General features: G+C 40.7%; 2 protein-coding genes across 6 annotated transcripts in view; both read right to left on the bottom strand.

Annotated features, from left to right (window-relative positions):
• Positions 1-6: 6 nt before the first annotated feature.
• On the bottom strand, positions 7-14,786 carry LOC307015676 (nuclear body protein SP140-like). The gene is made up of 10 exons (XM_079644453.1): positions 14,394-14,786; positions 3,904-4,078; positions 3,138-3,365; positions 2,901-3,020; positions 1,887-2,020; positions 1,754-1,798; positions 1,361-1,429; positions 1,138-1,274; positions 503-617; positions 7-416 (listed from the first exon to the last, which is right to left on the bottom strand). The coding sequence occupies exons 1-10, from the start codon at positions 14,535-14,537 to the stop codon at positions 294-296; spliced, it is 1,290 nt and encodes a 429-aa protein (XP_079500579.1). The 5' UTR covers positions 14,538-14,786; the 3' UTR covers positions 7-293.
• A 2,512-nt stretch (positions 14,787-17,298) lies between these two features.
• LOC307015660 (extracellular serine/threonine protein kinase FAM20C-like) overlaps positions 17,299-24,248 on the bottom strand; it is a 47,856-nt gene continuing 40,906 nt past the window's right edge. For 3 of the 5 annotated variants that reach the window (XM_079644425.1, XM_079644426.1, XM_079644424.1), the window contains 8 exons: positions 22,459-22,537; positions 21,073-21,165; positions 20,825-20,940; positions 20,029-20,209; positions 19,158-19,267; positions 18,824-18,905; positions 18,620-18,679; positions 17,299-17,585 (listed from right to left, as the gene is read on the bottom strand). In XM_079644425.1, coding sequence (XP_079500551.1) covers positions 17,315-17,585; positions 18,620-18,679; positions 18,824-18,905; positions 19,158-19,267; positions 20,029-20,209; positions 20,825-20,940; positions 21,073-21,165; positions 22,459-22,537 — 992 coding nt within the window. In that variant the 3' untranslated portion in view covers positions 17,299-17,314. Of the gene's footprint in view, positions 17,606-17,628; positions 17,841-18,619; positions 18,680-18,823; positions 18,906-19,157; positions 19,268-20,028; positions 20,210-20,824; positions 20,941-21,072; positions 21,166-22,458; positions 22,538-24,248 lie in introns of those variants that run through there. The other 2 variants (XM_079644427.1, XM_079644428.1) reach the window with 2 other exon arrangements.

Genomic DNA, 24,248 nt, shown 5'->3' with positions numbered 1-24,248 from the left:
AGTTTCTCCATTGACTTCCGGCGTTTCAGGCAGTGATAGGCTAACGAGCGGGACACGTCAAAGTGCTGCAGCACAGGCAGTATGAGAAAAATAAAGACCTCTTTGAACATTAAAGCTTGGAAACATGTCACAGTAGAGAAACTAAATACAAATATGAACCTGAACATGAGCAGAATAAGTCCTCTTTAAACAGTCTGCAACACATTTATCAGATTCACAAAAGACCAGAAGATAGTCCTCCAAGAACCAGATAATGAAGCACACATTATATGCTTTAAATTAAATCATTGGCATTATTTGTCATTAATAGGAGCAATATTGGAATAACAATAAAAAACACTTACACCACATGGGTTAGAAGCAAATATTTGATCCTTATCAGCACTGCGCAGACACAGAAGGAGGTATTGGCAATGCTGTTGATGTAAGAAAAGGGAGGGATGAGATTAACGGAAAACACGACACAGCGATGAAAAGAGAGATTGAGTCGCAGTGTGCTCACCAGCAGTCGTTGTGATATTGTGCGAGACAAGGCTGCTTCTCTTTCCGACTCATTGGGGTAAAGGTTTTCATTGGCCTTGTATACACAGAACGTACACATCCATTGGCTTCCATCGCTGCTCACATTGACACACAAACATAATAAAGGTATATATGTTGGGTCGGACAATTAGCAATCTTCAACAGTATACAACATCGATCCCTCTTTAAATAAGTGAAACCACGTGACATAACACTTGCGTAGATCATTTATAAGCTGATTTATAAAGTTGAGCAGTTAGTTTAACATGTAATAAAGCAGGGTCTCTGCCAAGGCAGCGATGCTTTTACCGAAATAAAGTAGATTAGGTGACTTGCATTACAATACAATGTATTGAATTAAGTAGTATTCTCCAGTTCAAGTTTAATCTACATTTTTTTATGGATGTCAGTTTTCGAGGCCAAAGCAAGTCACATTGCTATCATTTAGATACATCCATGAGTTTAGACTGGTGGAAAAACAATGTCTCTTGAACGACTTGGTAGGTGTCCTTTATAAGAAAAGAATGAAAAACCTGCAGCCAACCAGAATCAAGTATTAATCCAGATTTAAGGGGAACACATTTTTTTGTTCTTTTGTTTTGATTCAAAGCTCACCCTATGATGTTGTCCTCTACATGAGGAAGGTGGCATTTCTTATGGAAGGAGCGGGGGCAGGTATCACACATCACAAACTCGTCTTCTTCTTCTTCAGTTTTACAGATGAAACACTCGTCATCGTTTTTAACATCATCCTGCCAAGACAGAAATGTAAACATCTCAGTAGAATTACACTACAGAAGGTTCCTTGTTTATAAAACTGACTGATTAACAAACTTACCAGATCCTTACTTCCTGGTTTGCACTTTTTACAATCACACCGCACTTTGTGGATCCTCAAGATATTTGCCTGAAAATAAACAGTGTCTATGTTTTACATAGTTAACAACGTTCAAGCTTGACAAGTCCTTCGGTCTCTCAAAAGCTCATTACCTCCCTGGCTACAGGTACATTTTTGTAACTGAAGATTTGCTCTGAAAATTATTAAACATCACTGTTTTCACAACAGAGCCAGACAGCTAACCAATCAGAGCAGACTGGGCTCTGGTTTCAGACAGAGGGTGAAAAGAGGTGCTGCAGCACAGGCAGTCTGAGAAAAATAAAGAGCTTTTGAACATTTAAGCATGGAGACATGTCACATGTATGATGTATTTACATCAGTTTTTGTTATTACCCATTTCCATCCTCCTCTGTAGTTTCCTGCCTTCAGATGATCCGCCTGCAGTAAAGTTCCCAAAATCTTACAAGGTGTAGCAACATTTCCAATAGTAAAGAAATTCAAGCTGTCAAATTCAAGTTTAACAAACCTGTATAAGTTTTCCCAGAGTGGTGTCCAAACATTTAATGGTCATCTTCCAGTTCTTGGAGCTGTCCTTGCCCGCAAACCTCTCAAATTCACCCGGAGAAAACCACTGTCTCCCAACAGCGATGCACTTGTCCCCTGAAACAGAATAAAGTATTGAGGATGGGTTAATGTCAATCAATATTTATCAAGCATTGGAAAATCCTTCCAGCTAAATCTAACTTCCCAATGTCACAAAACTGCATATTGAACAACCAGTCTTGCCGATATTAAATTGACGGTGATTTAAGTTTTTTAAAGGGGACATATTATGTACATTTTCAGGTTCATATTAGTACCTTCTGCCTGTACTGTGACATGTCTCCATGCTCAATGTTCAAAAAGCTCTTTATTTTTCTCACACTGCCTGTGTGTGCCTACCTCTTTTCACCCTCGGTCTGAAATCAGAGCACAGTCTGCTCTGATTGGTTAGCTGGCCGGCTCCGTTGTGATTGGTCAAATGCTTAGAAATGGCCCGCCCCTTAGGCTATCACTTACAATGTAATGGAGCGCAAACACTTGGAGCATGAATGATACAGATTGCTGTCACTATGTTACAGAAGAACACAAAAAAAGTCCAACAAACAAAAATGTAGTAGCAATGGTTACAATTGGACATTGTTAATGGTCTCACACACATAGTACAGTGTCATGAAAATCATATCAGTTTGCACTGCAGGAGAATATTTGCTCATAGCGAAATCTGGAATAAATCTCCCCTTTTCTTTTGAGAATACGTTATCACACATATTACATGCTTAATAAAGTCTGATACAAATGTGATGAACAATATAAAGTATGTCACTATCTTTCTCCGGTCAGAATAAGATTGGAGAAGTTTCACTATATATCAGAAATGACATTGTGATTAATAATCTCTAAATCTGGTCCTAATTTACTTGATTTCCATATTGGAGTAGACAATGATGATACATTTTTTTTCATGATCCCATACTTCAGTTATTTATATTCTGCTCACCATCAGCCAGTCTTTTTCTGCTGAGTATCCCCTCCTTCTCTCCACAGGTCACCGGCAGCTGGGACTTGTAGAGGTCCCAGGTCCAAATGTCGTTCTTCTCTCCCTTCTTCAGGGGAGAGGCTGGAAAATAAAAACAAAGAAGAAAGAATTTACTTTACAAGTTACTTTTCAGCAGGGGAACTTTGAGTAATATACAGTCATGTTTACAAATGGAAGCAGAAGTGGGAGGTGACTTACAGAAGTGTATTTTCTCAGGCCTTTTCCTCGGAGTCACCCGAGACGACGGACCTGGCTGCTCCTCTTCTTCGTCACACACGTCCTTATTTTTCAGTTTTCTCTTCTTTTTAACAGAGCTCTCTTGCTTTTCCACTTCCTTCTCATCTTCTGAAACAGCTTTCCTTTTCCCTTCATGTGCCTTCTCTGTTTCCGCCCTCACAGACTGCTTTATGTCGGATTGGAAAGTTCCTGCAATTCCAATTAACCGCCATTGATATAGTTAATAACGGAAAGATTCCTTCCTAACTTCATTGTCATAGTGTGGCCTAAGCAGATTTCGCCAATAATGATGTCAACTTATAACTAGGTATTCATTTGTTTAGCTAACTATTTGAACAATGGTGTATTTATTGTTCTAGCTATCAACTTCAACAATGGTTTAATCCATGGTCATTACTTTGACCATGGTTTATGCAGAACTCTTTTACGTTATTACTATCAATGGCCAACTATTTCAACTTGTTTTTTCCTTACTTTATAAGAAAAATTGCGTGTATCCATATTTTTCAAGTTAGTCAATTTACTTTCAGCTCACCGGTTAAACAGGTATGCTAGTTCGCTAACCCTATCAATCCTAAAATATAGTAAACAGTGTTATTAGGCGTTAGTGTTGAGCCACAAAGTGAGATCAGTGATTCCGATTTAAATTTCCAAAGAGAACAGGAACATGGTGAACAGAATCTTAATCATTAACACACTAATGACCAAAATAAAGACTTTGTCTGACCGTTCATGAGGTCGTTTCTCAGCAGTCGCAGGGTGGGGTACTCGTTCAAGATGGTGTCCTTGAAGACACAGCTCCAGAACGCTCTGATGTCCTGTGGTTGCTTCCTCTCCAACCAGTCCAGAATCTCATAGAGACCTTTCCTTATGTTTTTAATACTCTGCATGTGACTCACCTTCTACAGACACACAAACAAAAGGAGAAAATAAGCGGTTCAATAACTGCACAATAGCCTCAGAGCGCAGAATCAGATTGAGCCAAAACACATTTTTGTTTGATCATTTTCAGCATCCAAAGAGCCTAGATTGAAGATCACAACCTAGATATGTTCTTTTACGTGTATATTACAAAAGTTGTGAAACCTAAAATATAAACCAAAAATAAATATACTTTGGTGCGGTGAACTTGTTTTACAATACCAGGATATATTTCTTGGTCATCTGATCACAATGTTCTTTAACATTTCGATTAAAGCAGGGGTTGGGGTTATTTGTAGTGATGTGTCGCAAACTCTTTTAAGTGAACGACGGGAGCCGACTCGCTCCCGCAAACAAAAAAAAATGTTTTAAGTAATACAAGACAGAATGCTGATGATCTCCTTGCTACGGGTGCTCCGTGCATGCATGCAGTGACATGTAATATCCCAACCCAGTCTAAAAAAAAACGAGTAATAACTACGTTGGTCCACAACTTGGGACGTAGTATTTCTACAAAAACGCTTCTGAAATTGTAGGATCCCTACGATATTTTTCACCATTCATTCCAATGGCTGGCGTCTATGTCACGTGATCTTCACATTTCTCCCCGCAGAAAAAAAAAACATGGCCGACCTTCGTTTTATTCTAGGTGGAAAATGCCTATTTTAAAGTTAGTTTGGCCATTAAAATGCGTTTTGATGTCATTTGATGCGAAAAATATGAGTTGTTATTTCAGATTGTGTGTGCAGTGGATGCACATGATCTTTAGTTTGCTAGTTATTACGAAGATTACTTCAGGAAAGTGTGTCCATACAACGTTTTCATTGTTACCAAGGTGGTTGCTAGGGACGCTGCTATCGATATTATTTCTGTTATGTTGTATAACTGTTTAATGGTGTTATCTTTATTGCTACCCCCTACCCCGTCAATATATAGTGTTGGTCCACAGCGCAAACGTATTAGTTTAATAAAATCCGCATCTAAAATTGTGGCATATAGGTTATTTTCCCCTGTGCAATTCTCCAACCCAGTCTCACATCTCACATCACATCGTCATGTGTTTCCTTGTCTTGTTACTGTGATAAAACCAGTAAAGTATTTTTTCTTGAATACCACCTGAGTCTGAGTTGTGCATTTGAGTTCATGCCACTAAGTTCACCCCTTGACAGTACGAACTGGCCATTCAAATGAACTCAGCCGACTCAGACCAGCTAAAGAACGCCATCCGCTCTCAGGGCCAACGTCTTGGGCAACAAGAAGAGCAGATGGCCGCCATACAGCACAGAGTGCAGCACCTAACCACCAGCCAGGCAGAAATACAATCATCGGTGACAACCCAGGTGAATCTGCTGGCAGCTGAGGTCCAGCGTGTGCTCACGCACCTGCAGGCTGCTTCTCCTCCCACGACTCCTCCGGTCCCAGCGGCGACCGGATCCGACCCCAACCCGGCGACTGGGCCGCACATCCCGTCCATGCGTCTGGCTTCACCCGAAAAGTTTTCCGGGGACTCGGAAGGCTGCCGACCGTTCATCGTACAGTGTGAGTTACACTATCGACACCAACCGGCTGCTTCTTTATTTTTGAATACTACCTGAGTCTGAATCTGAGTTGTGCATTTGAGTTCATGCCACTAAGTTCACCCCTGGACATGTTACAAATGTTTTGTTCAACAAATTTGAGCCTATGCCACATTTATTTGATCACCATGGAAACCTTTGATCTCTGGACACGTCGTTAGCTCAAATATAAACAGCTGTGTCATGGAAGACGATGATGTCATAACTCCAACTGACATGCTCAGAGCAGCAAACTTCTGATAATGGTTAATGGTCTGCCCTCAATAGCTCTACGTCAATTATGGGTTATGGGGTGTCATCATATGCCGTTTCCATGGAAACGCATCCCTCGCCATAAAAGACGATGTCGCTATAACTCCTATGAAAAATTTCAAAAAGTGCTCAAACTTCACATGTGTGCTAACAGTCCAGCCGTGAAGACATCTACCGGACAGTTTTGAGATTTCTTCAAATGCTGTTGCCATGGCAACACAATGCTCCATCAACGCATCTAAGCAAATTATGGGATGTCATCAAATGCTGTTGACATGGCGACCGATCATTCACCATCAAGTTAGTTCAAAGGTTTGCAGTTCAAGTATTCTGCTGCTTTTCCAAGCCTTTTTACTTTCTTTTCTTCTCTCATCACACACTCAAGCCCCCAGTGTTCATGTATCATTTCAATCTAAATTCTTCACTTTCTTCTTACACATTACATTTCAGCATAGCAGTTTAGCGTCAGCTTTTCAGCATAAAGCATTCCCACTAGCAATTTCTTCCGGAATTGCATTCTCTAGTTCATACTGCTGATCACTGTCATGGTTTAATTGCGAAACCCAGCCCGAAACCAGCCCGCACACACACATCCACAGCCTGGCTGGGAGTTTGTGTGTGTGCTCACACACAAACTCTGGACCAATCCACAGACTTAACGTAACGGCTCCGCGGACGTAACGTAACGGCTCCACGGATTGGTCCATTTGGACCAATGGGTCCCTTTGGGTCGTCGTTACGTCACTTAGTACCAGGAAGAAAAAGAGAAATCTCCAACGAGGCGTTCTGGGGCAGCATAGACAGGTCTTTTCTGTGTTAGAGTTTTACTCGCTACAGGGTGTACTTTGAGGGTTTGTGACTTTGCAGACCGTTTACATCAAGGGTGGGGAACCTCCAGCCCCCGGGCCGTATACGGCCCGCGAGACCATTTGGTACGGCTCTCGAGGTAATTTATAAACACGCGCAAAAAAGAAACAAATTAAAGAAATCTAGACCGCAAAAAAATTAAACAAACGAGTGCCTGTTTTTCCTGGCCAAGGTCAGGGTCCTTGAACACAACACGACATGAGCCTAACGTGTCATCACGTGGTATATGTCTCGTCTGACAGGGTTGCAGTTCCGACGGAGAGCACCAGAACGCCACTCCAGCACTTCCGAATATTGTAGTACCCATAAGGAGCCGTACACATGCTGCAGTTGTTGCGTGGCTGTGTCTTTAGTTGTAAGCCCATTGGCAATCTGGTCATCTGTCATATTGATCATACAGTCAATAACTTTGTTGTTATTAGCATCTGGTTAGCTAGCTATGCTAACGAATATAAGAAGCTTTTACTCCAACCAGTGAGGTAAAGGCACATCTTTATATGACCGTTATAGTTATAAAAAAATAAGAGAATAAAGTAAACAGGTATAAAATACTATATGCCAGTAAAAAAAAGTTACAGTTTGAAAGGGGAGTGATTTGTAAAATACCCATAAAGAAAAAGAAAACTGCTTACAGTTCTGTTTCATATGGGTGTTGAGAGATGTATCCATAGATCTCTTAATTTCGCTCTCAAAGTGCACCAGATTGATGCTTTTAATAATGCCCACATGGATAAGAAACTAAATACATTTGCACACATCTTGTGTCCATATCTTTCTGTTTTGGTGGTGATGCCACAACCGTGCACGTGAATGCACGCGCGAGTCATGGTAAGATATCTGGATTAAGAGGTTGCTTTTTCTTTGCACAGCATGAAAGAAAGGCCAAATGAATGGGTTTTTTAAGCAGATGTCAATCATTTGTACGGCCCTCGGTAGATGTTGAAAAAACTTGAATATGATTTGCCTATCCCTCTGGACAAAAATCTCTATTACTTTTTTGTAAAAGTCCTCCTTATCTACTTGTAGTATAAAAAGTGTACCATAAATCTATCGATTAGATTTATGATTCGAAAATTATAAAAGTAGGGTAGACATGTGGATATTATCCGGCTGAACAAAACATGCGCACAGATCTTATTTTGAGCTATTTTCTAAAATCCTATGGAAAAATCTCATTGCTTTTTTGTGGAGGGAACCCATGCGCAGCTTACTTCCGGGTTTTAGGACGCGTCTCTCTCCTCCTCTTCACACACACCACACTTTTCGCGGCACAGGTACTTACAGCCAATCAGCTCTGAATTATGTGAGATGACGTATGGTGGGGATGGCAGCTCAGTGCCCCTATGGTCATTATTTTGTTGCCACACACATTAAATAGGACAATACTCTGAGCATGCGCAGTGTAGTTTTTACTGTCACCGTTCACTTAGACAGTGAGAGGGAGGGGCATGATTGTGTTTTATCCCACATGGCTCTAAACAGCTCAATGGGCAAACACAAAGTAGACACTAATTAGAAGAACACAGACTAAAACAGCAATGTACAGACGAATCAGATGATTAAACATGATCTTAAAATATATTTTATATATTTATTTTTTGTATTTTGTTGTAATCATTATTTGTAATACTTTCTGCTGACACTAGGTGGGCCTGTGCCTGCCCCTAATGACTAGTCGCCACTGGGCCTACATCATTTAAAATAAAGTAATTGTTATAAATATGGTTCTTTTATGTTGTTTGTAAAGTGTAGACTTTGAGTGTGGGCGCAATCTGAGTTAAAAAGTAGTGGAATTAGATATTGAAACCAGCTACAAGTGGCTATTTGACGAACTGCAGTTTTGGCGCTTTTATGTCACATGCCTCACCACTGGACGTTTCAAAATGTTTGTGGAGAAAAGAGTAGCAGCAGGCATTTCGAGAAAGGTCTAGCTGCGGCCGCGGACCGCGGACAGTACAGTACACTACACGACACGCCCACCTGACACGACACTACGGTGGCTGAGAAGGGTCTAGCCCATGGATGCGAGCGCGGACGAGAAGCCCCTCACTGCAGTGCCTCAATAGCCGCGTTTACACCGGAGTACTTTTCCCACTTTAGTTCCGATAGAGTTCCGAAATGTCGCGTTCACACCAAAAAGAGCCGGAACTAAAATTAGTTCATGAGAACCTTTTTACCCCCTTTTCCGTCCCTGCTAGAGAGCAGGGATTCTCATGCGGCTCTCGTGTGAGAAAAGAGCTATATTTCTGATTGGCTGGGCGGATTGCAAACCACGCCCCGTAAAACTCAAAGAAAGTGTTGTGAAGCCACCATTTTATTATCCTCGCATTAGCATTATTAGCATCCTCATTAGCCCAGCGCAGAAATGCAGAGAGACTAACTTATGGCAACACAAAATAAAACATGGGAGCGGTGGAGATGAGGAGGTGTCGGCGTTCTGGCGATTTACTCGGAAGGCTTCAGTAGAAGCTGCTGGGAGTCAGGCGCGCCGGATTCATTTTAGAATTGGGGGGGCCAAAAAAAGTGCGTGTGTATGGCCCAATCCCAAACTACGCCCTAGACACTCCCCCTCCGTGACGGAGTGAACTCCGTGGAGTGACACATGAGGCTCCCTCCTGTCAGATGGAGGGAGTAAATACAGCGGCAAGCTTTGGGACAAACTCCCCTCTCTCCGGCAGAAACAGGAAATGCCGTAACGGCTACAACGGTTTCAAATCAGCATCTCTTTGACAAAAAAATGTAAATGAATAACTCAAATAAAACTCCAAACATCTTTAATTGTGTTACTTTTTTGTAAAGCTCTTAGTTTTAAACCTGATGTTTATAAGCTTCTTAGTGTTTGCAACAGTCTGTAAATATACACAATTTTATAATAAAATGCACACATTCACCTTTTTCTAGACTAAACACAGGTATGATCCTAAGTAAAAAAAAAATGAGGTTATCATGAGGTTGTTAACATCGCAATTTATCACTATCGTTTAGTGGTTTTGCAAAGAATTAACCACTCTGTTTTTGTACCATTCTGCGTTGAAGTACCTTCTCTTTGCCCAAATAATCTACTAGCGGTCTCCTTTTTTCTGATAGTTAGCTGTACAGCTTTAACCGCCTCAATGTCCCGACAGCAAACCTCCATGCAGTTGGAACCAGCCTGTTTCGGTTCAACAATGGCGGCGGTGGGGTCGGCGGCGGTTTTGACAGTTTCTGCGGCCGCAGACTAGAGCTGCTGCTTTTGGGTTCATCTGGCTTCGCTGTTTGAAGAAGGTCCAGCCTCCGGAGATGTGGTAGTCAGGGATGTGACCTTCCAGTTGTTAAATTTAAGTTTAGATTGACCGTATTTAGTTTTCTTCTGCGCTGGTTCTTCTGACATGTTTGCAAGTGTATATATTCTTTATATCTCTAGGTTAACGGCTGACACACACAGCAGAACAACGTAACAAATAAAGTAAACAACGTAACAAATAAACAAATCTAAGCTTTTTTTATTGGTTGTAATTTACATGGATACATTTGAATGGTGTGACAATGTCCTATTTGATTGGGTTAAAATGTACATATTCTTCCTGTTATGTCTGCCTGCTTTATTTTACCTAATGCAAAGTGACCTGCTCCATCGAAATCGTTCGCATTGACCCGAAGACACATTTTGATTCCTAGCTTTCTAATGAGATCAGGATTGTTTTTGTACTCCAAATATTAAGCAAAATATGTCACATTATATAATGACTGTTACAGAGTCATCGTTTTGAGAAAAAGGCCTTTAAAGTGTTTCTCTTCTCTGGAATCCATCGATCTGATTGATTATTAGCGGAGCAAATGATCAAAAATACTACGGAGGGAAGATATTTTCGTTTGGATTACTGCACTCACGGGAAACACCGGCTGTTGTTATGCCTGTTGTGACGTTAAATTACTCAGTTCTCCGCTTGTAATTATGCCATTACAAACTTCAAACCTGTATTTATCATCTGCATTTGCCGAAACAAGTTTAATATTCTGAAAGCCAAGACTTTGTTTATTTGAAATCAGATGAAAACGAACTATAACGGACCCTGCCGTGTTATCTATGATTACTATGCCTTACATTCATAATTTCAGCGGGAGGGAGGGGGAGCGGCGCTGCGGAAGAGCAGAGTGGCCAGTGAGAGGCGAGCTGTGGTCTTCCCTTTACAAGCTTAAAAAATGCGTGTAGCTAATGAGATTGAATATACAGGACTGTCTCAGAAAATTAGAATATTGTGATAAAGTTCTTTATTTTATGTAATGCAATTAAAAAAACAAAAATGTCATACATTCTGGATTCATTACAAATCAACTGAAATATTGCAAGCCTTTTATTATTTTAATATTGCTGATTATGGCATACAGCTTAAGAAAACTCAAAAATCCTATCTCAAAAAATTTGAATAGTTCCTCAGACCAAGTAAAAAAAAAAGATTTATAACAGCAAAACACAATCAAACATTTGAAAATGTCCATTAATGCACTCAGTACTTGGTTGGGAATCCTTTTGCACGGATTACTGCATCAATGCGGCGTGGCATGGAGGCAATCAGCCTGTGGCATTGCTGAGGTGTTATGGATGCCCAGGATGCTTCAATAGCGGCCTTTAGCTCATTAGCATTGTTGGGTCTGGTGTCTTTCAGCTTCTTCTTCACAATACCCCACATATTCTCTATGGGGTTCAGCTCAGGGGAATTTGCAGGCCAATCGAGGACAGTAATGCCATGGTCAGTACACCAGTTACTGGTGGTTTTGGCACTGTGGGCAGGTGCCAGATCATGCTGGAAAATGAATTCCTCATCTCCATAGAGCTTTTCAGCAGACGGAAGCATGTAGTGCTCTAAAATCTCTTGGTACACAGCTGCATTTACTCTGGGCTTGATGAAACACAGTGGACCAACACCAGCAGCTGACATGGCTCCCCAAACCATCGCTGACTGTGGGAACTTCACACTGGATTTCAAGCAACTTGGATTTTGCTCCTCTCCAGCCTTTCTCCAGACTCTGGCGCCTTGACTTCCAAATGAAATACAAAACTTGCTTTCGTCTGAAAAGAGGACTTTGGACCACTGTGCAACTGTCCAGTGCTTCTTTTCCTTAGCCCAAGTCAGACGCCTCTTCCGTTGTCTTGAGTTCAGAAGTGGCTTGACCATGGGAATACGGCTATTGTAGCCCATTTCCCGGACACGTCTGTGAACAGTGACTTTTGATACCTGGACTCCAGCTTCAGTCCACTGTCTTTGAAGCTCCCCCAAATTCTGGAAGCGACTCTTCTTCACAATGCTGTTAAGGCTGCAGTCATCTCTTTTGGTTGTGCAGCGTTTCCTGCCACATTTCCCCCTTCCAACAGACTTTTTGTGGATGTGCTTTGAAACTGCACTCTGTGAACAGCTTGCTCTTTGAGAAATTTCTTTTTGTGTCTTACCCTCCTGATGGAGGGTGTCAATGACGGTCCTCTGGACAGCAGTCAGATCAGCAGTCTTCCTCATACTTGTGATTTAGTTTACTGAACCAAGCTGAGTGTTTTTCAAGGCTCAGGAAACCCTTGCAGGTGTTTCGAGTTAATTAGACGATTCAAGTGATTCGTTGAACACCCTACTAGTATACTTTTTCATGATATTCTAATATTTAGAGATAGGATATTTGAGTTTTCTTAAGCTGTATGCCATAATCAGCAATATTAAAATAATAAAAGGCTTGCAATATTTCAGTTGATTTGTAATGAATCCAGAATGTATGACATTTTTGTTTTTTTAATTGCATTACAGAAAATAAAGAACTTTATCACAATATTCTAATTTTCTGAGACAGTCCTGTATATAACAATACAAAATAACAAAATATACACAGCTAGATCAGATCGCGTTTTAGATGCGACTTTAGAGTAGAGGGGAATTATTGAAATGGGATTTGTACAGTGTTCCGCGCCGCGTGTATATACGTGTGTGTTTGTGTATTTTTGTGTTTGTGTGTATTGTGTTTGTTTCCCGGGGAAAAGACTCACGAGAAACACCGGCTGTTGTTATGCCTGCAGTGACGTTAAATTACTCCGTTCTCCGCTTGTAATTATTCCGTTACAAGCTTCAAAGTTGTAGGCCTATATCATCTGAATTTGCCGAAACAAGTTTAATGTACTGAAAGCCAAGACTTTGCTTATTTGAAATCAGATAAAAACAAACTGTAACGGACCCTGCCGTGTTATCTATGATTACTATACACCTTACATTCATAATTTCAGCGGGAGGGAGGGGGAGCGGCGCTGAGGAACAGCAGAGTGGCGAGTGAGAGCTGTCATCTTCCCTTTACAAGCTTCAAACATGCCTGAAGCTAGTGAGACTGAATATAACAATCAAAAATAACAAAATGTACACAGCTAGATCAGATCGCGTTTTAGATGCGACTTTAGAGTAGAGGGGAATTATTGAAACGGGATTTGTACAGTTTTCCGCGGCATCTGCTGCTGCGAAAATGTGGGGCAGGGCTGAAAAGTGGGGGGGCCAATGGCCCCCTGGCCCCCCTGCTTCCGGCGCCCTTGCTGGGAGTCCCAGCAGCTTCTACTGAAGCCAGTCCCCAACTCCGGGGATTTTGGGCGGCAGTATACGCCGTGAAGTTGTTTGTGGCCTGCCAGTAAACCCAAAGCAGAAGAAGAACAAGTGACATCAGCGGCTTCATTTGCCTAATCCACCCCCAGGGACTTATTCCGGTGTGAACGCGATCTGTACTTAGTTCATCAGAACTAAAGAGTTCTGATGAACCTTTGTGGGAAAATTACTGCGGTGTGAAAGCGCCTAATGAGCTCGATGTGGGCGGGAGCTCAACGTGGGCGGAGCTTCACAGATGACGCGTTGCATCCTGTTTCCCGGGTAGCAGTTCTCTTCCCTCCCTTCAATCTAACCCTTCCCTTCCCCCCCATCCTAACCCTAACCACTCCCTACCTTTTTACCTAATCCTAATCTTCCTTCCTTCCTCCCTCCCAAACCCCAAAACCTCTCCTCTTGTCGTGTAGTGTCGTCAATTCGCTTTTAACGGTAGTGCCTCTCAGCCACCGTAGTGTCTTGTCAGGTGGGCGTGTCGTGTAGTGTCCGCGGCCGCAGCTAGACCATATTGGGCATTTCATTCAAACAGGAAGTGTTTATGAAGTAGCAGGGATGCCAGAACTCTAGCATTTGACCTCATTTGCACTTGTCAGTTTGAAGTAGTTCCAGGAGGAACTCTTCTTTCCTTTGTTCATCTTTAGTTGTGTTCTCACTCCAATAAATCAATCGCACGTGCGACGGAGAGGGAGGGGGGTGTAGCAGCGCAGCACGCACTGCTGGCTTCCTCCAAGTTTACAGTAAAACAAAATGATGGTGTGACCAATGGCCATTTACAATTATTAATACTATTACTATTATTAGCATTAGTCTATATTTTGGTTGAAACTAAGCCAGGAAAAAAAAAAAAACATAAATAATAATACAAAAATATAAATAAAATCGAATTAAAAAAAAAAGTTCGATTATGGAGACTGTAACGAATATTCGAATAATCGAATAATCGCTGGCATCCCTAGTATGAAGAATGTAATAACAACAGCGTTTCCACTCCAGCCCCTCACCTGGTATCTTTCCTCCAGCACCAGGTCGTGGTCCCGGAGCTGTCGCAGAAAGGTTTGCGGGTTCTCCATGCAGGACATTTCCGTTTTATTTCGCCGGAAAAACTGCAGGAGCTCATTATCCCCCAGCCAATCCATCGGTTCCATCAGATAAAGTCACTGCCACAAAACACCCAGAGACACCGCGTCTGCTCCACATCCAAACTATGGCACTAAAGTAAACAATGTGATTTAGAAAGTCTCCCTTCGTTGTTTACCATGCATTAGGCCTCATTCCCTGCGCGTAACCTGTCCCGATGCATATGATTTGGACACTGGCCCTTTTGTATGCGACTGCGGTCAACTCAGCCGTCTCTCGCATTTGCTTGGTCAAATGAGCAGCTCTTCATTTTTGAGTGCGCGATTAATAGCGTCTTTACGGTAATCGCCGAGAAGTGGCACTGACGGTAGTACAAGAGTAAAATAATGCATGTTTTTTCTGCTTTATTTGCGATACAAATCATTTTTACCATAAGTTATTACAAAAACTGACACTGTTTGACTCAGTCCTAGTTTGACTGCTACCAACAATAAAATGAAGTACTTTTACTGTGTTTTATTCTGGGTAACACTCTCAAATTCCCCTCCTGAGAACAAAATCATGCCACTTCTATGGGCTCAGAACAGTCTCATAATACACACATGCACACAGAATGATAAAATAAAGATAAATACATTAAAAATAAAAGATGCAAACACAAAACAAACCAGAATAAACGTAATAATAAAAAAATTAACAAAGTTAAAATGGGTATTTTCTTTGTTTTTCTTTGTTGATTGAGCTGATTGAATTGTGTAATTATGGTACAATCCCAGTCAAATTTACAATATATGAACGTATTATTTAGATTTGTATATTTACAGTAAATTACTGGCTATTGTGTTGCATTACTTCTACAGTAATAGTGTGGACATACAGGTAATTACTGAAATGTATGTACAGCAAGGTACCATAATACCACATCTCTGTACTGCTATATCACAGTAATTCCATGGGCATGGTAACTGTAAAGTCACAGTATTTAGTTGTACTTTTATTCTAATTTACTGTAAAATATATACAGTAAATTACTGTGAAATATTTACAATAAATTACTCTGAAATATTTACAGTAAATTACTGTGAAATCCATGCAACTAGTAGCCAGTAATTTACTGTAATTTTACAGCCAAACATTTTACAGTGTACTTCCGGGTGTACAATTCTCCGTTATCCAATGGGAATGGACGCTCACATTGCCTTTAAGGGCAGCCGACACAAACGAATGCGGTGCTTCCATGAGCGTCAAATCCCGCCGCAGATGGGAATACATTGCAATCAGTTGAAAGCTATTTGCGTCCCTTTATGAAGCTGAAGGAGCCTAGGAGCGTCACAACTGCACGCCACGGGACCCTGACCAAACGTCGTTCCTGGACGATTATTGAGTGAGAGTGTGTTGCGTAAAACATATTTTTATGCCCCACTATGCGCCGCATAGGTGCGCCGCATTAGCGGCTCTGTTGAGGCTCCCTTCGCAAGATGAGGCCCCACGCAGTCTGCGTGATCAGCCTGTAGGGAGGGACGGCCCCCCACATCATGTAGAGTCAGACAGTCACCTTGTGTGAGGCAGACCCACATTTGCGCAGCGTTGCGTTCACAATACATACAAAAAAAAGAAAATTGCCAGGCCATCGGGAAACCTCCTGGTCCTCCTGATGGCCTGTCTTTGGGTGACGTTTGGAAAGTGAAACTAGTTTTTATTTTTTACAGATAAATGCACTACTGGTCCCTGTCTGCAGAGGGCATCATCCAGATATTTCCTGAATTCTTATTTATTTAAATGAAAGAATACATGTTATTTTAGTTGTCAGTTAGTGAGAAAAATAAAAGTTTTATTTTAAATTATGCTACGCTTGATAATCAAACTTAATTTGATTATCAAGGGAATTGTAGACTTTTAATCTCATGAGCTCTCTAAATTGTCTTACTGTATTTCTATAATAAACTGGTTAGTTGTTCTCTATTTATTCAACATATCTATATAAAATTACAATATACACCATTTATTTTACTGCATATTATCTCTGTTTTATTTTATATGTATATATTTTTCTTATTCCTTAAAGGAACTTGCACCATTTTGTCTATTGCTCAATGTTATGTCATTTTCTTTTATGTAAAGTATATTGTTTGTTGCATTGTTGGAGAAGCCTGAGATTTTCATTGCCAATACCACAGTGTGTAGCTACTGTGCATACAATAAATACAGCTTTTGAATCCTTTGACTATATTATTTTAGGAGGAAATGCTTATAAATATGTAAAATATTAAATGTATTATGTTGCTCTTGTCTTATCTCGATTTAAGTTACACTTAAGAACTTTAAAATAAAAGTCTTACATTTACCAGTGTTCAGTACTCCAGTGAGGTTTTCACTGTTTTTATGTTTTGTTTGTCGGACTTTTCAGCTTTATTGTCCAGTTTTGTTATAAAAGTAATCAAATATAATAACATTTGTTGGAAGTATTTTGAAAAGTGTCATTGCCTTTTACATTTGTCCACAGTGTAACTTGAACACTTTAACTTTTTACAGTTTGAAACTAACCTTCCCAACAGTGGGTGATTGTAAAATAACTAGTGAACATTTGACTTTCCTCTCACAGCTTTGACTCTAAAACCATGACTGTGACGTGGCATTTCCAAAGAGATCTAACAAATATATTCCAATTACTTGAATATAGACTCTCTACTATTTCCATTCTATTTTATTTGTATACTTGCACTATTTGAATTGTCTGTTTTATTATGTTGCGCCGTTGGAGGAGCCTGTGACCTAAGATTTTCATTGCCATATCTACACTGTAACTATGTACAAATGACAATAAAAGCCTTGAATCTTGAATATATCATTTATTGTTTTGTTCCTCGTGCATGCTGTTGATGGTATCGTATCCTTCGAAGTCGTTGTAGATGACGTCTGTGTGGTGTTCTTGGCAGGTCTGCACCGCCTGCAGGACGGATGCGAGGCGCCGGTCCAGAGCAGAGAGGTTTCCTTCAGAGAGGAGCGGGGCCAGAGGGGCCAGAGGGTCCTGAGCCAGAGACTCCCTCATGACGTCACTGAGACGGAAACCAGGGAGGGACAGGAGACGCAGGCGGAGGAGGGTGGAGCGACGGATGCTACAAATATGGGTGGAGAGCTCAAGATCATGAGAAATATTGACACATAAGCCAGAATCTTCAGAGATAACTCAAGTTTCCTCACCCTCTTTCTGGTCTGTTAATTGCAGGTGTCATTATGTGCTACTCTAACTGACCTTGAAGCAGGCCGCTGTGTCTGTAAATGCTTTGGCTAAACTTGGTGTAAGACTGTGTTGTGATTGTGTGTTTTAAAATTGTCTGTAAATGTGCTGTTTCCATTCTTGGGCTAGGACTCTGTTGAAAAATAGATTTGTAATCTCAATGAGGCCTATCCTGGTTAAATAAAGAATAAATACAAAAATACAAAATGTGCTGAATTCTTTTAATTCATCCCTTTATTTTTTGTAGTTTTGTTGCCACTAGTTGCTCATTAAAAAAAATGAATATGAATAATGTAAAAAATTAACTATAGTGGCATCTTGTAGCAAATCACATTAAAAATCACTTTTTTCCAACGCGTCTTGGCGTAACATGGACATTCTTGCTCAGCTTGTTATGGTAATTTCATAGCTAGACGTTCAGGAGGATTTTACCAAGAGCTGAATTATCCACAGAGTTCTAATTTCTCTTTAAATCAACAAGGTGGGAAGACCCAGAATATGTTAAAATACGCCGTTTGCTCAGCTTGTTGTCTGATAACTGAAGATCCAGATGTTTGATGACTAAAAACATTCAGCCATATATTGTCAACAACAACCAACATCTTAAAGGTGCATTGTTCAAATGGGGCTCAAATTAGATAAAAAGTCCATTTGTGACAGCTTCTGGCAGACAAACCCAATGTTGATGCATGTGCAAGAGCATTCTTTACAGGAGACCAAATGAAATGGAATGTTACCCTGATTAAAAAAACTGATTTCTCCAAGTCTGATAAATGTTGGAATTATTGGGGATGATATTAGAACACAATTTAACAAAAATATATGGCATGGGTCTGGTTGTCTTTGGACATTCAAGGCAGAAATGTTGGATATTGGATAGTTACTCAGTGAACAGACAGTGTTTTCTTTTACCTGCAGCATTGTTTCAAAGGAACTAGAATAGTCGGTTCGTCCTGAGAGTGACGGCCGAACCTGGAAAACATCATCAAGAGCATCAAACATATATAATGTTTCTTTATATGTTGTTCTCAGACTTCTACTACATATTAGTAGAACTGTTGCCTCTTCTATACGAGTAACATGATCAACTCCCAGACAGCAGCTCAATGTACTCACGCCCGTCCGTTATCCAGATGCAGCAGAAAAGTCTCATTTCCAAATTTCTCAAACGTCTCGTAGTGATGTCTGTCCATGTTGCCTTCAAAGACAAACATTCATGCTTATTTAGACTATGTGACCGACATTTCTGTAGAAACACAAAGATAATAATGGTTTGTGATAACATCCTGAGCATGAACCTGGGAAACAATACTCTTTTTCTTATTTATTTATACACTTTGAATGTTTTTCCCTTAAATCTTAAAGGAAAAAGAGGCCAGTGAGCCTTTTTCACTGCCTGTAAACCCCCTTTTGTTTCAAGCTAGGATTGTGTTTAAATTAAAGCACTGACTCATGAGGAAATCCAGTATAGCCATGTCTATGAGATCCACCAGCCGGGTGCCGTGGTTGTAAGGAGGCTTCTGTTTCACCGTGTCACAGTAGGCCGGGTCCTTCTCCCACCTGGGAACAACACAGAAATTAGGTAGAAGAAAAAGGATACTAATAGGATGATATTAGTACTTATATTTAATGTTGTGTTTTACTGTTTTATTTTGACCACCAGAGGACAGTGAAGCCTTATGATTCTACAAACACTCGTCCCAACTCTAGACTCCAACAGAAGGTCGAAACATTACAATTGATTACTGCAGTGATTATTGCACTTAGTGTTTAAAGGTCAGCTATTGTGCAAAATCCACTTGTTCACGTCTCTTCTACATCAACATGTGTCCCCTCTGTGGAAAGAGACACTGACACTTTCAGGAAAAAAGATTCTCTCTCTTTTTGTCCTGATCCCTTTCGATAAAAACCTGACTGAAAATGAGCTGATCAGATTTGGGCCACTTTATGATGTCATAACTTCTTGTGTAACCATTAGCCAATCACCAACCAAGGTAACCCCCCCCCCCCCCACATTATCACCTGAATCTCCTCCTAGAGCACCATTGTGTTCTTGTTAACCAAATCTCTCTCAGAGGGGCGTGGGGAGGGGCTCCTTATTTTCATCTAAAGTAACAGACAGAGAATCAGCACTTTGGAAACAGGGCTGAAACAGAGGGGATTATGGGTAATGCTGCAATGATCTGTTTGGTGTTTCAGCCAATCAGAGACATGTTCTGTATATATCTGAAACCTATAATATATTGATGAAAAACAGTATAATAGGGGAGATTTAAAATCAACCATTTATAATACATACTCTGTAAAAATGGTGTACCCACATTGCTTGCTTGGTGCGGCTGTATGAGCGCCTCCATGGTGACCTCCAGGAGCGGCGGGGAGCCAGGCTGAGGTCTGGCAGCATGGCGGCCAGAGAAGCCTCCAGACTGTGGGGCTGACCGCACGCCGGGTGCTCCGTAGAACAGTAGTACTCACACTGGCCGTAGAAACACACGTTCCCCGCTGCAGTCAGAGAGACGACAGCTTAGTTTATTCAGGTTTTCAGTTTGCATGGATAGTATGTCATATGTTAGTGCAGGTGGCATGGATACATACTAACATAAATGCATGAATGGATTACTGAACAGCTCTTAGACTACAGGCCCAGGGACTAAAGTGTCTTGAAGAGACATGTACCATCAAGGACAAGACTCAAAATCACCACAAAGGAGAATCAAACGACAGAAAGATCCACACTAGCTTCAAAAAGACCACAATGAGACTCACAACTCCTCAACATACAGTAAAGTCTCACCCAAAATGACAAAAAGAGACAAGAATCAACCATAAAGACATACATTAAAACTACAAAGACACCAAAAATGACTTTATAAAGACACAAAAAAACTACGTGGAACAACAACTACAAAGAGTCATAACAAGAATACAAAGACACACAAAACAATCACAACAAGACTAAAAATGACTACAAATAGACACAAAACAACTACAAGCAGGCTTCAAATGACTACAAAGTGACAAGAAACAACAACACAGAGACTGAAAATGACCCAAAAGAAACATGAGACTTCTACAGAGAAACAAGTGTCCCATGTCTAAATGCATGCGCACACATACCAGGGGAGGTGAAGAAGGTCCTGGACAGCCTGTGGTCGGTGGTGATCTCTCTGATCTCTGAGGTCACATTGATCAGTCGACCGACAACAGGAGGGATCCTGTTAAAGCCCAACAGTCTGAAAAAGAAAAAACCAAGAACGGTCAAACTTTTTTCCGTATGATGTTACAAACTGTCCAATAGCTTCATGAAAGAGTAATCCCAGTGTTGGGCGTGTGTTGCTCTGATGGATACTGACGAGGCTCTGTACCTGTCAAGGTGAAAGGCAGCGATCTCTCCGTTGTGTCTTTCAAAGTCTGAGAAGTAGAAGAGGTTCACATCTGTCTCTGCATCTCTGGATTGTCTGTGAGACAAAAAACTGATATAAACAGAAATCCGCTATGATGACTTAAAGGTGGGGTAGGTAAGTTTGAGAAACCGGCTCGAGATACACTTTTTGTTATATTCCATGGAATGCTCTTAACATCCCGATAGCAATGAATATCTGAAGTGCTTTGACAAAAAATCCATACATACAAAAATTCATCTGTGGAAGCAGTAGTGCTGTAAAAAGCACAACCAATCATCTGAGCCGGCCCGGCTAAAATAACTGGATGGCCTACCTGCCTGTCAGCCTTCCATCTGTGCACAAATTTATCTCGTGCCCTCATTGGTCATGTGTGTGTGCGTGTTGGAGGAGGGGCTCTGTAAGGAAGTGGCAGATTTTTTCCGGTTGTGTATTTTCAAATTCTAGCGCACTCGAGCCGGTTTCTCCAAACTTACCGCACCTTTAAAGGGGCCCTATTATGCTCATGTTCATATTTATATTTAGTGTCTCTACTGTGACATGCTTTCATGCTTTAATGTTCACAAAGCTCTTTATTTTTCTCATACTGCCTGTGCTGCAGCACCTCTTTTCACCCTCTGTCTAAAACCAGAGCCCAGTCTGCTCTGATTGGTTAGTTGGCCGGCTCTGTTGCGATTGGTCAACCGCTAAGAGATGTCCCGCCCCTTAGCCTATTAGTACAATGTGTTTGAGCGCGAAAACCAAGTGTTACATAGTGATGTCACTTTGTTCAGGAAGTGAGTCCAATGGAGGTGCTTCAGGCAGGGAACTTTATGATTTTAGGCTTTGCAGACCATTACATGCACAAAAACCTACATGACACACTACAGGAAAGTGAATAAACCCAAAAAAGCTTAATAGGGCCTCTCTCATGTGTAACAGTACATTTTGCACTTTTTGCTTTAATAGAAGTGTGACCTCGCTGTGATTTAGCAGTAACTGAACCATATCTCCTCGCATTAATTATTGTGCAGCGTGCTAAAGACGTGATGTCTGAGTTGAGTAAACACAAAATGAGCATGTGTTGAAGCACTGGAGGTTGTGTGTCTGTGTATTCATGTGTGATACGTGTGCACCAGTGGCTTGAATAATTGATATAAAGATCATCTGGGGGGTAAAGCATTCCTGCACACGGTTGCTGTTTTTGAAATTATTCACATATGCGTCGTGTGTGAGAAGATGCATTAAAATAAGAAATGAAACGTATGTGTACCTATGGATCTGTCATCTAACATGTGTTCACAACTGAACGGGGCAGGACAGCACTGTCAGTCATTACAGCTTCCAGCATCAGAGACAGAGGAGTCTCACCTCATGGGTTTCAGAAGAGCTTGTCCGTAGTTTGGGAACGACATGAGCAGTTTGAGCTGCGTGCCTCCCGTCTTCTGAACTGAAACATATGCATGAAGAATAGAATATTTATTTATTGTCATCATACAAAGTACAACGACATTTCATTGGCAACTCTCACTGCAGTAAAAAATAGACACAATAGTGAAGTGAGTATGCAGTGCACATAAATACTGCAATCATCACACAATTGCATCTTCCAAGTCCTGCACTGAGTATGTGTTCAATGTATTGCAGTACATGTGTGTCTCCACATGGTGGCTGGTTACACAGTCAAAGCTGCTACGAGACCCTTGGTACATTACTGCACAAAGACATGCAAACAATATTTAAATTACTACTACCGTTTTTTACAGCAGTAGATACTTCTCTGCTTACTTCATTTGTATTTTTCACACTACGTCAGTAAAAGTAAATACATCAATAAACATATGTAACATTCATACAAATGTTACAAATATGCTTAGTCGTCGGGATTGATGTGCAGCTTAGTGGAATCAAAAAACTTGGTTATGAATTCAATGCCTCCACTGCTTTGGTTGCTGCATGCCATGCTTGTTGGAGCAAGTCCAGTAAATAATTCAAAAATATTTAAATCAAATCATTTCATATTTATGTATAACACCTGTTTATAACTCTGATTAGGGAAATATGAATCTAATCTTTAAACATATATACACTGTGGTACATGTTAAACATTAAAACATGGATGAAATGTGCAGCTTAGTGGAATCAAAAAACTTGGTTATGAATTCAATGCCTCCACTGCTTTGGTTGCTGCATGCCATGCTTGTTGGAGCAAGTCCAGTAAATAATTCAAAAATATTTAAATCAAATCATTTCATATTTATGTATAACACCTGTTTATAACTCTGATTAGGGAAATATGAATCTAATCTTTAAACATATATACACTGTGGTACATGTTAAACATTAAAACATGGATGAAATTCAGCCTTTAGCTGCGATTAGTGCTAAATCTGCACCATATCTCAATGCATTATTCATTATGGGGCGTGCTGAAGACAGGGTGTCTGAGATGAGTTAACACGAAATGTGCATTTAAATGTTTTGAAGCAACGGTAGAGTGTGTCCATTTCATGAATACGTTTTTTTCTATAAGGTTTCTTGATTGCATTACAGCATTTAGGTTTTGCTGTTATGTAAAATATATTGACATGCATACTTTGTGTGAGATGTGAACCCACAGATTTGTCATCTAGCATGTGTTCACTTTAAGTGAAAGTGCTTCTAAAAATGTGATTTTCACTGAATATAAACTTTGGCACAGTTTCTGTATTCACAGAGGGGAACCCTTTGGTGAATGCTGTGTTGCCTCTGGCTCGCTCAGAGAATAGCTTGTTTGTATAAAGAGATTAGAGTTGAAATGAGAACGCAGCATGGTTGTGGCTGTGTATTTGTGTCAAGAGTTATCTGAAGGAATTGAAGCATTTGTTGGACGATTCAGGGTAAAGTTTGATGGTGACACAAAGTTAACTTTGCCTTTGCCACAAACATACATTTGGGAGGCGTGTGGCGCAGTGGACTAGTGCGTTGGTGTTCGGATCAGGGGAGCACAGGTTCAGACCCCACTGCAGCCAGCATGTCGTTGTGTCCCTGAGACACTTCACCCAAATTGCACCTGTGGGGATTGTCCACAGTATTGAGTATGTAAGTCGCTTTGGATAAAAGCATCTAACAAGTAACATGTAATGTAATGTTATTCACATAAAACCACATTACACGATGTA

The sequence above is a fragment of the Notothenia rossii genome (assembly GCF_949606895.1).
Source record: "Notothenia rossii genome assembly, chromosome: 8".
Classification (NCBI taxonomy): Eukaryota; Metazoa; Chordata; class Actinopteri; order Perciformes; family Nototheniidae; genus Notothenia; species Notothenia rossii.
Note: the sequence above shows the minus strand (reverse complement) of the source record. Positions and strands in the feature narration are given on the sequence as shown.

Coding starts and splice junctions, on each gene's coding strand:
- LOC307015676 (XM_079644453.1), bottom strand. CDS start 14,537: ATGGAACCGATGGATTGGCTGGGGGATAATGAGCTCCTGCAGTTTTTC. Junction 4,079..14,393: donor TGCTGGAGGAAAGATACCAG/GTGAGGGGCTGG, acceptor GTGTGTCTGTAG/AAGGTGAGTCACATGCAGAG. Junction 3,021..3,137: donor GCCTGAGAAAATACACTTCT/GTAAGTCACCTC, acceptor TTTATTTTCCAG/CCTCTCCCCTGAAGAAGGGA.